At 40.5% G+C, this 15,158-nt stretch overlaps 1 protein-coding gene and 1 long non-coding RNA gene across 2 annotated transcripts in view; one reads left to right on the forward strand and one right to left on the reverse strand.

Annotated features, from left to right (window-relative positions):
* LOC147035886 (extracellular calcium-sensing receptor-like) overlaps positions 1 to 2,233 on the forward strand; it is a 55,296-nt gene extending 53,063 nt beyond the window's left edge. Inside the window, exons 6-8 of the mRNA XM_085869848.1 lie at positions 1 to 124; positions 410 to 579; positions 1,840 to 2,233. The exon at positions 1 to 124 is cut by the window's left edge and continues 101 nt beyond it. Of these exons, the coding sequence (XP_085725974.1) occupies positions 1 to 124; positions 410 to 579; positions 1,840 to 2,233 (688 nt within the window). The remainder of the gene's footprint in view (positions 125 to 409; positions 580 to 1,839) is intronic.
* A 5,926-nt stretch (positions 2,234 to 8,159) lies between these two features.
* Positions 8,160 to 15,158, reverse strand: part of LOC147035887 (uncharacterized) — a 56,936-nt gene continuing 49,937 nt past the window's right edge. The window contains exons 4-5 of the long non-coding RNA XR_015049702.1: positions 12,051 to 12,136; positions 8,160 to 8,761 (exon numbers count right to left, since the gene is read on the reverse strand). This is a non-coding gene — a long non-coding RNA (uncharacterized LOC147035887). The remainder of the gene's footprint in view (positions 8,762 to 12,050; positions 12,137 to 15,158) is intronic.

Consider the following 15,158-nt stretch of genomic DNA (forward strand, 5'->3'; position numbering starts at 1 on the left):
CTGGCAAATTATAGATGGTGAAACAAAGTTTAAGGTCGTTGGTGCTTACGATTATACAGCACCTCCGCAGCAAAGGCTTCACATCAAAAGTGAAAGTATCTTGTGGACTGGAGGAAAGTCACAGGTATGTCACCAACAAATACCTTATCATTTCAAACCTCTTCCTTTCTGAACAAGCAGCTGTGGAACAATCACATTGTTTTAACATAGATACATGTGAGAAAAAATTGCTCTCAATGGATGCATTGCGACCCAAAAACCTTTGCTGATTTTGCCTCTCCTCAGAAAGTTCCCTGCCCCATCCCTCTCCCTTCTGCAGATCTCCCAATGTCTCTGTTCCCCACTGTTTTGTCCCTCCCACTCCCGCCCCTCTTGTCTCAAGCACCTCTTGCTGTGTGTTGTGTGTTAGCTCTCATACGAGCCTACTTTACTCATGGCACAGTTAACCAAACCATCTGCTGTGTTTACGTTGATTGTCATCATCACTCTGGCACCAACAGCAACTACTAATGTGTTTCCAAGCCTCCAATGTTTGAACGTTTTTGTGATGTCCTCACCTTTGACAAATCCAACTGACCAGTACTATTTGTTTTGTCATCTGATGCTTGAATTGATACTTATTGGTCTTTTGCTGCTTTTTTATCCATTTTTATAAATTGTATCTGTCTACATCAGCATTGTAGGGAGACATGTGAAGTGCATTCTCTGAATAACTGGTAACATCACTGCCAATGTCTTCTGAGTGTGTGATTAGAATTCTGCAACTGTGAAACTTGGAATCCTTCTCTTTGCCACAAAGCCCTTTTATCGACATCATTTGGAACTTTTTTCTATGCTGTGAGGTTTTATTTTTTTACTGAACCAATCAGGTAACCATATAAGCAAGAGGTATTCTAATTTTAAGTCAATTCGATGAAAATTGATGATACTTACAAAATCCACCACACTATCCAAAGGTTGCCATGGATACATGAAATTCTCCATTTAATTAAGATTAAAATTGACAATCTTAATCAAAGTTCAGGTCAATCGGATGAAAATTATTATTTTTCACATTGATATCAATGATTTTAAAAGTTTGAGCTGAGTTGACCTTTGACCTCAAAATAGATGTTTTCCAAATTAAGTGATGCACTATGCAATTACTGCTTAATTTTCAGGTTAATCAGATGAAAACTGACGGTTTTTCAGTTGAAAATTGAATGCAGAAGTTGACCTTGAGTTGACTTTTGACCTTTTGATCCCATAAGTAGTTGGTTTTCCAATTCAGTGATACAATATGCAAACCTGTTTCAAATTTCAAGTCAATCGGATGAAAAATGATTTTAGAAATTTGACCTCAAGATGACCTTTGACCTCTAAATAAATAGGCTTCTCAGTTGAGACTACCTCTACTACTTGGTAAAGTTCCATGAGGATCGGTTTAGAATTGTGACCTGTAGACGATTGACAAACAAATAAAACAAATTTGACCTCAAAAATAATTGGGAAGTTGAATTCAATGACCTAACATGCAAATCCTCTTCAAATTTCAAGTCAATGGGATAAAAATTGAGGATTTTAGAAACCTCACCTTCGTTGTTGACCTTTTGACCTCAAACAATATAAGGTTCTTCCTTCTGACAAACTCCACCATGTGGTGTAGATCGGTTTAAAATTGTGACCTGTAAGCAATAGACAGAAACAGACAGACAGACAGACAGAATAACAAAATCAACTGACCGATCTACATATATAAAAAGAGCGTGATTTTGGCATGAGTCTGTCCTTCCGTCCCTCCGTACATGTGACTATGTGTCTTATTTCCGGACTATTGGAATGTACCTTTCGACCCTTTAGACTGCTGAGACCCATTAAACCTTTGAAGAACCTCCAATACCCTGAGGCCTCTTTAGTTGGTTTCCCAGTTGCTGAGGATTCAAAGAGCCGCAAGACCCAAAATAACCCAAAAGTCCCAAAGACCCAACAAGACCCCAAAAGTCACAAAAAGACCCCAAAACCAAAAAGTCACCGAAGACCCAAAAGTCCCCAAACAGATAAAAGACGCCGAAGATCCAAAAAAGTTACCGACAACCCCGAGGACGCCCAAGACACCGAAGGCGCCCAAGACCCTGAAGACACTCAAGACACCAAAGGCGCCCAAGACCCTGAAGACACCCTTAACACCGAAGACTCCAAAAGACCCTATTACCACTTAGACCCCATACACCCTTCAGATAGAATGCACAGCTGAGACTCTTGACCACTTAGACCTTCTTATATCACAAATGAAATTTAAAATATATATAATATCACAAAAATTATAAATTAATTTGTAAAAAACAGAAATGTTTATATTATGATTGGTGTAAATAATGCCAACACAACAAATCTGTGACATCAATCTCTGCAACGACGTGTGTGGAGAGGTGAGTGTAGCGAACCGAGCCATGCTAGTATACTTGAACACTTGAATATTTTTCGAATTGGCAAGTAACAAACAAAGAGGGATGAAAATATAACCTCCTTCACCTTCAGTGGCGGAGGTAATTATCACTGGTTTTCGCAATCCAGATCAAAGCAGTTATCTATTGTCTGTGATCCAGCAGGGCTTATATTACTGGGTCGGTTATTGAACAGCATTACATTCAAACATTGATCGATTGTGTAAAAATCTGTCAAATTTATTCGGAAATCACGGAAAGGTTGTTTTTCAGGTTCCGATATCCATTTGCAGTGAGCCATGTAGACCTGGTACAAGGAAGGTGGCTCGTGTTGGAGAACCTTTCTGCTGCTTTGATTGCATGCCTTGTAACGTGGGAGAATATTCCAATATAACAGGTCAGAATATTCATATCTCGTTTTCATTGCCATTCTTGAAACATGTCTGTGTTAAACATAATAAAGAATTGGGGGCATGCAACAGCAATAACAAGAACAACATCAAACATTTTCCCCTTTTTAGAGGAGGTCAGTCAAATGAGAGCTTTCCTCCATAATGATCAAAACAATGAGGCAGATTCGTGTAAACCCAAATATTCCATATCTTCTTGACATTTTCAATCCATGTCTTTTTCGAATGCCCTCTTGCTTGCTCCCTTCTACCACGAGCTTTATCGCTTTCTTTACAGTTTCATCTTCTGACCTTTGTTGCACATGACCATACCAACTAAGTCTTCTCCTCCTGTTATTCTTCACGAGGATCGATTCCAAACCTAGTCCTACCAACATGGGTCTTTTTGGACCCCAAGCCTACATTTCATCATCATAATCATCACAATCACATTTTACGACAATTTCCATGCTTGCATATGTCAGTCGTGGTTCATGTAATGACTGCTTTCCATGCTGCACGATTCCTTGCTAGCCATCTTGTTAGGCGTTTAACTCCAAGATCGGCTCTCAGAAAAACATCCCATGTTTTCCTCCGACTGCCTCTAGCTCTCCTTCCTTTCATTCATATTTATACACCTCTTCCCACAACTGACCCCACCTCTCAACATGTCCAAACCACTTCAACCGACCCCTATGCTTAACCTCACCAATGCTTTCTATACCTACCTTATCTCTTAATTCCACATTTGGTTTCCTATCCTCTTGTTTTGATGTTCCAATTGTTAAACTGATAGTGGAATAACACGTGTATTTCATGTTTTATTAGTTTGTTTACCTATATTTTCAAGTAATAAATATATGTGAGTTGGATAATGTTGATTGTGAGACAAACACTCAACAGACACTCGCTGAAGTTAATTGTCTCTCACTCACGTTCGCTCCTTATAGCTATTATTTCATAATCCTAAGTGTGTGTGTGTGTGTGTGTGTGTGTGTGTGTGTGTGTGTGTGTGTGTGTGTGTGTGTGTGTGTGTGTGTGTGTGTGTGTGTGTATGTGTGTGTGTGTGTGGGTATGAGTGAGGGAGTCAGACACCCACCATACTCTAACCTCATTATTATCTATCATTCCGACATCTTCAAATTTAACTTATAAAGCTAGCCAATGAATATCTGTTTGTGTTCTATTTCATGTAATTGTTATATTCTCTTGTGCAACTCATCACCATCAAGAATATTGACAAACAATATGTTGGAACTTGGTTCTTGGTTTAAATATCGTTGTTGAGGAGAGATAAAATGAAAAGCCTCCTTCAACGTTCTGCTCCGAGATCCTCCGGAGCCACATATTTTGAGATTGTAATGAATTATTTTTCTATGGATTATTTGACATCCATTAAATCTGTTTAAACCCATCAGTATGTATGCTTAACTTACACTTGTCTTTGCTATTTCTGCGCTAAAACATTGATATTGTTGCAGGCCGGCGGGGTCAGGTGAGAAGACCACTAGGTGAAGACATCATTGTAATGATGTCGATTCCCACCAGACTCCCTGGAATTGTAGGCCATCGCTCAAGGACAATTCCGTGACGCGGCGGGTCGCTTAACCAACCGTGGATGCCAATAACTCAACCGCATGACCTCGGGTCCTCCTGCCTATGGGTGAATCGGGTTACCTAATTAACCAGGCGGTTTAACCACCGGGGAACCACACCCTTGGTACGCCTTGTCCAAACCGGATCACTCCACCGCATCAGATCTCCTTTCCAGATCGGATACACCCGAGCGGCACTGCCAAGGATGTACCGGCTAGAAGGAATGGATTGTTGGGAATAAAGACCTGGCTAAACCTGGATTCGAACCATGCTGTACCAATGAGGGAAAAGACAAAAGCGAGCTGGAAATATTTCCACAACAATTATTTATTTACAATAAGCGAGGAAAAGGACGTGCCACAACAAAGGTTTATTGGGTGTGTAATGCAGTGAAAGATGAGAGAGGTGTGGGGTGCGGCAATTTTACAAGCAACTTATAAAGCAGACACATTGCAGACTTGACGCAATATTAATAAAGCAACAATCACAACAATAAAATATCTTAAACAGGCTTACTTAATGGACAGGCACCAACACTGTCAGACACACACTCAGACAAAGTAAACCCAATTGTGAAAGGGACTTTTGCCGCCAGGGAGGGAGTTGAGGTTACAGTTTCTCAGTACATGAGCGTTTCTGGGGAGGGATGCTCCGTGGTGCGGCACGCGACAATGGTTGAGTTGTTAGGCCACAACCGTACGTGTGGAGATCGTGTCTGCAGGAGGGCCTCCAGTGGAGAAGAGTGGAGCCCAAAGGGGGGGGGGGTGGGCGAGAGATACACAGCAGGCAGAACCAGGCAAGAGGCCGTCCGTCGAGGTCGTGAGGGTGGGCTTTGATGTTGATGTTTGATCTTTGATGTTGATGCCCATCAAAGCCTGGTGTTGGCGAAGTGGTTAGGGCAGCGGCTTGGGATCCAAAAGGTCCTGAGTTCAAGCCCCGTTGGTCCACTGAATTAATACACCAGGGGGTTGACTCAGCCTGTCATCCTTCCGAGGTCGGCGAAATGAGTACCAGTATACTGGGCCGGTGTATACCCCGGTTAAAATAGGTATACCATATCCCTGTGTCGTAAGAGGCACCAGGGTTGCGTCAGGAAGGGCATCCGGCGTAAAACATGTGCCAAATCAGTATGCGGATCATACGGATGATCCGCTGTTGCGACCCCTATCGGGAGCAGCCGAAAGAAGAAGAGGAGATCTGCACTCTTTGAAAGCTTGTTTTATTAGTTAATTTGGATGCCTCTTTCCAAGATGTCATTAGTTTTATGTTTTGCCCATTTCTTACATTTTCCATTGACTTTCCAAACAGTTTTATTCATTAATTTATATTTAAAAAATTAGAAAAATCCCTCTCAAAAATCTGTTTTTGCTTCTGTTATCTTTTTTGTATTGAAATCAATATAGGTCTTTAACCAATGACTGTCCGAACTTTAAAATTCTATGAATTTTCTTCACTCTCAACCCAGCAGATAAATATTGGCTCAACTTCCCTTGATGTATAACACAATTCTCCATCATATGATGTTGTGAGTAATTTTTCTGTTGGTTTGACTGTAGAAAGAAATGATTGTTGGATAAAAGAGCCATTATTTTCTTAGACTTTACTTATTGGGGGCATATGGCAGGTCATTGTGCTTCTGTGGAGTTCTTCTGCATTGATTTCAAATCAACCTCAAAATAATACCAACTTCTGCTTTGTCCAATTCCTTTTGCAAAGAGATAACGATGTTTTGTAAAACTCTTTCATGTTTCTCTTTAACCCATTTGAGTTTCCCCTACGTTAAAGATTGAGACATTGCCCATCCATACAAATAGTTGGCATCATAATACATCAACTAAGAACTATGTTTTGTAGCCTCATAGTTATGAATATGCAGTAAAAAAAATTCCGCCAACGTGGGGGATACGTTCTGCGATAACCTCATGTTGGAAGAATTATTATATTAAACATATGGGGAAATTGGGGATATGTTCCAGGCTACCAAAAAAACTGACCCTAAAACAGCCATTCTTGCAAAAAAAAATTCTTTTTACATGTTTCTTTGTATGGAATGGTGCAGCATTATTAAATATACATTAAAATAAGTGTTAGTATCATAATTGTACTGTATTATTGCAAAATAACCCACCTTAATGTGAGGTGGTTGTTGGAGGTTTTGGTGTTGAAGTGCACCTAAATAATTGTGTTGGAGGCCCTTGCTTTGCCTTCTGTTTTAACTCCATGTGAAGTTCTGTGTAGGGATTTAAAGCTGACTCGATGGGCCACTTGAACTTCAGACTTCTTTGTTGATGTAAATTTGAACTGCGATCACGATGACGGCAGGTGGCGACTCAAATAATCGTATGTATAAATTAAATATGAATTAACCCTTGTCCACACAATGCGGGTCTTTTTAGCCTTGTATTTGGCATAATAAGACCTCCCTTGTGTGGACAAGGGTAAAGTAGAGTACAGTAACAAGTAATAAGAATAATGTAAATATTTGGGAAAACACCAGTCACGATCGTGTAAATGTAAAACACCCTCACGTGGGGAGGTTTAGGCATTTAATTCAGCGTGTAAATGGGAAACCGCGCTCAAATAAGCCACATTGTAGGAAGTTTCATTGTATTTGTTGTTTGCTTTAGCATACCAGACCAGTCAAAAGTTTGGGCAGATCTACTCATTCAAAGGTTTGTCTTTATTTTTTACTATTTCTACATTTACACTAATAAAAGGCAATGTGTGTGCGTGTGTGTGTTTGTCATTGATTGGGATGTAAAGTACATATGTGGATTTCAGAATGTGGAATAGAGTCCTCCAAGGGTGGGCTCGAAGCATCCACCTTCATTTCGGTAAGGGGGTCATGATTCACGAATCAAGCTGTGAAGTTTTCTGTTCTCAAAGTTTTTTCCTGTTTTCAAAAAACTACTGAACCAATTTTCTCTGTGTCGATGTGTATTGTATAGCACCACCCGGTAGTAGCCAGTATTATAAATCATCTTCTTTGTCATTGTCATATGGCCATTTCCATGCTTGCATGTGTAAGCCAGAAAGTTTAACAAAATTAAAGGACGTTTAACCAAACTTATAATGTGCATTATGTCGAGTGTCGGCGACTAAACAGACTCCCCCCACCAGATACCCCTGGTGTGGAGGGTGTATGGATATGGACACACACCAGGAGAGCAGGATTAAATCCACAACCTGACAACTGGCAGAGGAGCTCCTTGTGAGCCAACAGCCATTTATATCTGATGACAACTGCATCTGCGGACATCCTCCTGCAGTTCCCTCTGAGGTTGGTGGCAGGATTTGCACTCCGGCCACCATAAAAACACTTCACTCTGCAAAACACACTGAGGTGTGTGTCGGGGTAGTGCTGAGGTGTCGTCTACCATACGCCAGTCTCATCCGGTTAACCCGAGGAAGTCCCTTTGGGTGGGTGCATGGAATGTCCTATCCCTAGAAGATGGGGATGGGCCACACATCTGCCTGGGGGATGGCTGGATGGATGCTCCTGGAGTACCGGCGGAAAGTTGATGCAGCAACGTATGCTCCGTATGTATGTATGTATGTATGTACGTATGTATGTATGTATCTTCACCCCAAGATTTGGATAAATCAAAAAAGAACATTATCTTTCATGATTGTGTTAATGAGACACCAAACGGTTATGGATAGATACTACACAAGGAGACATTCTTCTTGTAATTTTATTTATCTCATTCAATCACACTTTCAATTCATTGTTGTGAAACAAGATGAGATAGTAAATGATATTTTTCAAAAAATAAATGCAGAAAATGAACATGCAAGAAAGAGCAAGAAGGTTTAAGGAGCATTAAGAGTTGGTTTTGAAAGTTGGAAAGCAACAAGAACACATGAAATGGAGACAAAAACTAACAGGTTTCGAAGCGTTTGAACGAAACAAGAGAAATCTTTTAAGTCACTTTTAAAAACAACAAAAAATGGTGGATGTTTCTACAATTCCTGCGATAGAACACACTCTTGGAAAACTTCAAATGTTAAGAGATTGTCGTCAAATGACAGAGCAAGAACTGGGGGATAGAGGCGAATTAGCAGATGATGATTAAGGAATATTTCTACAAGTGGAAGAGGTAAATCAACCTCCTGAATATATTGTAAGGCTCTACAAAACAATGAATTTTCAACTGTTTCAAAAAGCCCTTAACTGTGCGTCTCCGAGCAACAGAAGAAACAGTATCATTCCATCTTATTCATGATAAGGTAGTCATATTTAATGACGAATTGATATTCTGGAGTTCTGCTTGACCAAATCTTAAATTGAGCCCCAAATCAATGTCTCTTCAAACAAAAGATGGGCTTCAAGGTTCAACCTGTTTTGATGAACTGTTGAATACACAAACTGAAGATTATACAGCATATACTGATTGACTATACTTGCTTGATTATAGTATCTGCTGCAGTTAAAAGTAAGAAAGAAAGAAAGAAAAGCAGAAACACATTATTGAAGCCTTAAGTAAGCTTCGTTCAGGTGTTAGCTTTCTTCCAAATGACCCATCACAATTAGTTAATAGGCTTATTGCTGTTAGGTAGTAAGAAGGCTGGAAATAATTGTTTCAGTGAAGCATAAGCCATTTTAGGCTCGTTGTTAACTCTTAAAATAATTAACAAATGTCAATACAAATATGTTGTCATGGATCCGGGGTTCGAGGAATGCCACGAGGGGGGCACTTGGGTCCCTCCCGAACGTCCTGTCCTGAGGTTGCTGGGCACAGATAACTCCACACACCGGCAGTTTGCTAAGAAACCACAAAAACCGATTGGAACGACCAATCCGGGCAGGGTTACACTACTTCACGTGATACCTGAATGTGGACGGTCTGCTAATCGGGGTAACTTGCCCTCAGCGCACACTCAAATTACTGCCAAATGTTAGAGTGAGTACCTGTTGGTGCACAAAGCAAATTATTGGGGTGCAACTTCCCGTTTAATTATAACTGTGTACTGTGTCGGACCAATAAAGGAATAGACAAGCGAGACATATTGGAAATGACAACAAACAATTATTTATTACAAACACACAAGCAAGCAATCATTTAAATAAGTATTTATAAGCAAGAAAGCAAAAAGGCACAGAAGAGCAGATTTAACCATAACACGTATTCTTAATTCAACCTTACACAAAACACTTGGCCATCATCCACTCAGGGGAGAAGAATAAAACAAGGAGGACTTGAAAATAAAATAATAGTAACGTATGGAGAAAAGAAAAATATCCTTTTCCTTTCTCCCTCACCTCACACAACCCAAATACACAAGAGAATATATACAAGAAAATTCAGGGGAAAATGGATGGGGAAGATGGGCAGTGGCGATGTGGACTTGCAGCCACGTCCCTGGGGTGCCCAGATCCAGGAGGTGAGTCCTTCACAGCATCCAAGATAAGCGAGCTCTATAAGATACTCACCCTCCTCTGTCTCAAATTCTTCCACCTCGGGCCCTGTCGATGAGGTGCCGCCATTTGGCCTCCTCGTCCATCGTGGCTGACAGGATTGAGAGGGCAGTATGACGCTCGTGCAGGGAGTGTTCTTTTTCCACAATAGCTCGACACCAACTTCTCGTGAAACCTTCTTTTCTTTACCCTGACACGCTTTTGGTCCTTCCCTCACGAGCCCTCTTTGCCTTTGAGTCTTCAGCTCATGCGAGCTTGTCCCGTTCGCTTCTGCCTTTCTGCTTCTCTTAGCCTTTATGCTCAGCAGCTTTTTCTCCTTGCTCATGTGAGCTTTCGTTGTTCACTTCTGCCTTCTCCTTCCCTCACAACCAGAAACCTTCTTCAAGGCAGAAACATTCACCAACAGGCAAATTGCATTGCGCTCCATTCCGTTATCGCCTCTTCTTCTTTCACCAGCTCTGCGTCCCTGCTTCTTCACATCAGTTCTCTTCCCTCCCTCCAAGCTTTCTCTCTCTCCCATTGGTCCGCAGCCGATGGGGATGGCTCCACAACGCCACTTGTGGAATTTGCCTCACCATTCTGAGGTTACTTTCAACGCAGACCCCGTCCCACCCTTGACGTGCCCAAAGCCGCGATGAGAGTGTGCTGCCCCCTCCCCGCGCATGCAAAACCCCACTCGTACTGTTCTGCACTGTACGATGCCTGTACAAAGCGACGCACTTCGCAAACCACGACCAGCACCAAGAGTCATGAACATGCATGTGAGGTGCGACATTAACATGCAAGTAAGAGCACCTGATGGGTTAACGACCAGATGAGTCGAACATGTCCAACCAAGCAATGCGTGAATGGAGAGAACACTGAGAGAAACTCCACAGGACCAAGGGACAACCGAACAGCTAGGGTGCCGAAGGCAAGACCAATGGGGGTGAATGAGGGACTGTTGAAAGGATGTTTATGGAGGGAGATTATTGGTGGATCGTTGAAACAGGTCAGTGGGGGTAAAGGAGGGAAGATTCAATGCAGCAAAGCGATTGAACAGAACGATGGTGTAAAGGAAGAAAGACTGAAAGTAACAGAGGAGGGAGGGGGGACATTACACTGGACAAATACAGTCCAGCCAACGCATGCCCCCAAAACAGCCCTTTGACAAGGCAACAAGGACTATCTATACAAAGAATAATGAAAAAAACTGATCCTCGGATCACCTACATGTTCATGTATCTCTACCTGGAGTAAATTTTCCAATTGAACATATTATTGAATCTTGAAGTAAACTTGGTTAAGGTGTTAGCTTTCTTCCAAATGGCGCATCACAATTAGTTAGTAGACTTATTGTTGTTAGGTAGTAAGAAGGCTGGAAACAACAATTCTTTCAATGAAGCATCAGCCATTTTAGGCCAGTTGTGTAATATGAAAATAATGAATAAATGTCAATACAAGGACATTTTAACCCATATTAAATCAGATGAGTTGCATAATCCTTAGCGACATAATCACTCATTATCATATTAAAGTTAAGTTCCATACAAACTACAACTTGACCCCACAAAAGAATATGAGACATCTTTGATGTCAGTGGAAACTCATTATACCCTTTTTATTATCACAGAGAAAAACAATAAGTTTAGTTATAATCCGGGAAGTGGATACAAAACAATAACAGTTTCACCCGGCACGTATGAGATTTCCCATATATTTTCTGAAATTGCTCGCTTTATCAAAGAACAAGGTGATGAACCAAAAAATCTTGTTATAGATATTCAAAAACATCAAAATCAACTATTAGACTGAAAAATAATTGTAAAGTTGATTTCACAATTGATAATTAATTTGGAGAGTTAGTGTGCTTCTCCTCATAAAAAAATTGAAACCAATGGAACATTTTACAACGATAATGTCATTCAAATATCTTCAGGTATAATTTCACTAATTTGAAAGAACAAATACAATATTTTCATTTCGCACATACTCAACCCCAATTGGTTATAAATTCAATATGCAACCAAAAAAACCCCAAAATATGGTTTATCTGCCCATGTCATGAAAAACTACAAAGTAAATTTTCAGATAACTGGTCAAGATAATCACATGATTTCCTCAATGTAGAAATTATTTCTATAAGAATTCACTTACAAGAAGCTTTCCAATAAATAAATAACAGGAACAGACTGAAATTCAAAACGGACAAAAAGCTTGGAAATAAATCATCAACAAACTTACTTGAATATCGCTGATAGCTTCTTGTGTAAATTTACATTCGACAAGGCTGGGAATGACACCAATGCCACCCTCGGAAATGATTTATTCTGGAAATAAGAGATATTGGTTGTTTATATATTGGGAAACAAATGATTGAAGCAGTTGATTATGTCTCTGCTTCATCTGAAATGATGATATTTACACGGTGTTCATCTATTGATAGAATAGGTAAGGGGGCTGTTGAAGGTTTTATTCCTGATATGGCAACGGGAACAAATGCAGACACCCGTTATAGTCACAGAAAGGCAATGTATAATGATGATACCACAGCAGAAATAGTTTTATTGTCGCAGTTCCTCTTAAAGGGATATTTGGATTTTGTGATTATGATAAAGTTCTGTGTGGACTTAAAATTAGATTTCAACGATAAAGGAATGATAATGAAAATAGATTGCTTTTTGGTGTTGACAGTGCTTTCGCTGCCCAGAATAAATTTGTTATTGATGAAATGAGTTAGTATATCTAACAAGTGAGTGTGTGTGTGTGTGTGTGTGTGTGTGTGTGTGTGTGTGTGTGTGTGTGTGTGTGTGTGTGTGTGTGTGTGTGTGTGTCTCCTCCATAACTCCACAACCGTAAAACCAAACAGCCTGAAACTTTACAAGTCTACTAAGAAAACTCCATGGAATTGCAAGAGTGAGAATTGGGTGCTTGGGTTAATTAAAACAGCCATTTTGAAGACAATTAACGGCCATATTGAATTATATCCTTCATTAGGAGATCGGCCACCTCACTCTCTGGGGTCTTGAAGAATTTCCTGGGTAACATCAACGGGGTGTGAAGCCGTCATGTTTTTTTGTCCAGCGCAACCTTACCTCAACTTGAAACAGACACAACGATTTCTTAATGATAGCTTTTTAATTGTTTGTTTGTTTTTCCACTTTCCTCACTCATATTATTGAATGCCTGTTCATCATAGCTATGAATCGCTGTGTACATTACAATGCTTAAAAACGTCTGGAGATGTCAGCATTCGTCGATTTCAATAATTTCCGCATACGCGATCACCACACGAATGTCTTAAATTAAGGAGAATTACAAAATTTAATTTCCAGAATCGGACTTACAAGTTCGATACCGTGATTGTACACTGGAGGGAGGAGGGAAAATAAATTATATGATCACAATGAGAAAAATATATTCAGTTCTGAATTAAGGAATCACCACATCACAGCAGGAGAGCAGAGAGGTTAGGCATGCTCACCATGTGTAGCCTGAACTCAGATCGCAATCGAGCTCGAAACCGTCTTCCCGGTGTTTCACAGGCCGGGTGATTCATCACTGCGTGTTGTGTCTCGGATGGACAATAAACTGGGCATTACTTCTGCCGGAATCACTCACCCCTCTCTCTCCCACCCCCTATCGCTATCTCCAACTTCTCCCCTCCCCCCCCCCACATCCCCGTCCCCCATCTTTTCAATTTTTGAAATTTGATTTCCCCATTATTTCAGTCAAATTTGACCACAACCTTCATCACCGGTAATGGCATTTAAAAAAATACATAAAAAATGGGGTATGAAAGGGTCTACAGGGGGAGCTTACAAGGTGAGGTGGGGTGGGTTGAGGTGAGGTGAGTTCCCCCTCCCCCAAAGAGGGATTTGCTTTCTTCCAGAAACAATACACACAATTTTGCTGAAATTTGACCACAATCTTTATCACCCCTGATGTCCCAAGGTTTGTTCATGGCATTAAAAAAACATCCAAAGTTATAAACTTTATTCTCAATTATATATTTTGTGGGTCAGCCATGCCAACCACTGGTTGCGCGATTATAATCCTGTGTAATCCTTTAATCCAATTACACATTGGATTATAACTAAACTCCCGATTATAATAACAAACAAACAATAAAAAATAATTATCTTTTCCAGCCACTACCAGGTGAGCACCCAGGGGTATTGCCCCGATGTTTAATATCTCTGTGAGGTTCTTCATCGTCATTCCTGTAGCTCTATCACTGGACAACTTTGGCATTATTCAGCTTCCAGGATGTTCTCACTTCATTCTTGAGGTCTTGGTGTTTGGTCATTTTCTTGATTTCTGCATCGTTTAGTCCAAAATCGCTGGCATTAACACCTCAATCAGCAATGCCTTCTTCTATTTTTTGTACCTAAGTATGATGTCTGGATGGAATTCTTCGTTTTCGATGTTCACACTCAATGGGATAAAGAGGTCGTACGTGAGCACTAGGTACTTCCATGTTACAGTGATTACTTTTGGTTCATGTTCCCACAAATTTTCTGGAACTGGGACATCAAAGTTTTTTCAGATGTGCCAGCTGATCACTTTGCAAGCTCTGTTGCGTCATCGTGTGTACAGTTGTTCGGCATGAGTTTTTTGTGTGTGTGTTCAGTCATTAAGTGCATAACATATCATTCTCTATACCAACTCCATCTCCACCCCTCACCTTTCTCTTTCTTTTTTTTTTTCATTCTGTCCATCTCAACGTTTGGTGCGACATAGCTCCCCCCCCCCCACTTCCTTGCTCTTCACCCTACCCCCCTTCCGAGCTTCCCCTCCCTCCTCCCTCCTCTCTCAACCACCCCCCCTTTCCTTAAGAGCCCCACTCATCATCAAAGAGACGGGTTGTATTTACTAGTCAGTGAATATACTCCTAATCTAAAGATGGAAGAGATATTGAATAGAAGACTTCACTCAAAGACACCGCTAAATGTATCAAACCTGAAGAGACAGTGCCAACACGTTAAATTGGCATGTTGAACTTACATGTGGCATTTGGGCATTCTTGAAACAAAGGCACGATACCAATGGCTCATTTTTGGGAAACCAGATGGAGATACTTCCACTGAAAAGAATAATATGTTGAGTGATAATGCAAAGGTGAAACAACTTTGGGTTTCTCTTGATGGCTCTTGTGTTTCCCGAGTGTTAAATTATAATTTCCCTCATGTTCTTTCTTCTAAACACTTCTATGAGCCAAGCTAGCTCTTGCAGAAAGGATCAAAACAAAAAAAACACATGTTAATGCGATAATACTCTTTTTACAGATAATGCATTGGCTCTTCATCATAATTATTAGAACAAAACCCCACAGGGTCGCCGAAAAGTCAC

The sequence above is a fragment of the Eptatretus burgeri genome, chromosome 1, assembly GCF_056783735.1.
Source record: "Eptatretus burgeri isolate ZD-2024b chromosome 1, Ebu_testis_v1, whole genome shotgun sequence".
In the NCBI taxonomy this organism is placed as follows: Eukaryota; Metazoa; Chordata; class Myxini; order Myxiniformes; family Myxinidae; genus Eptatretus; species Eptatretus burgeri.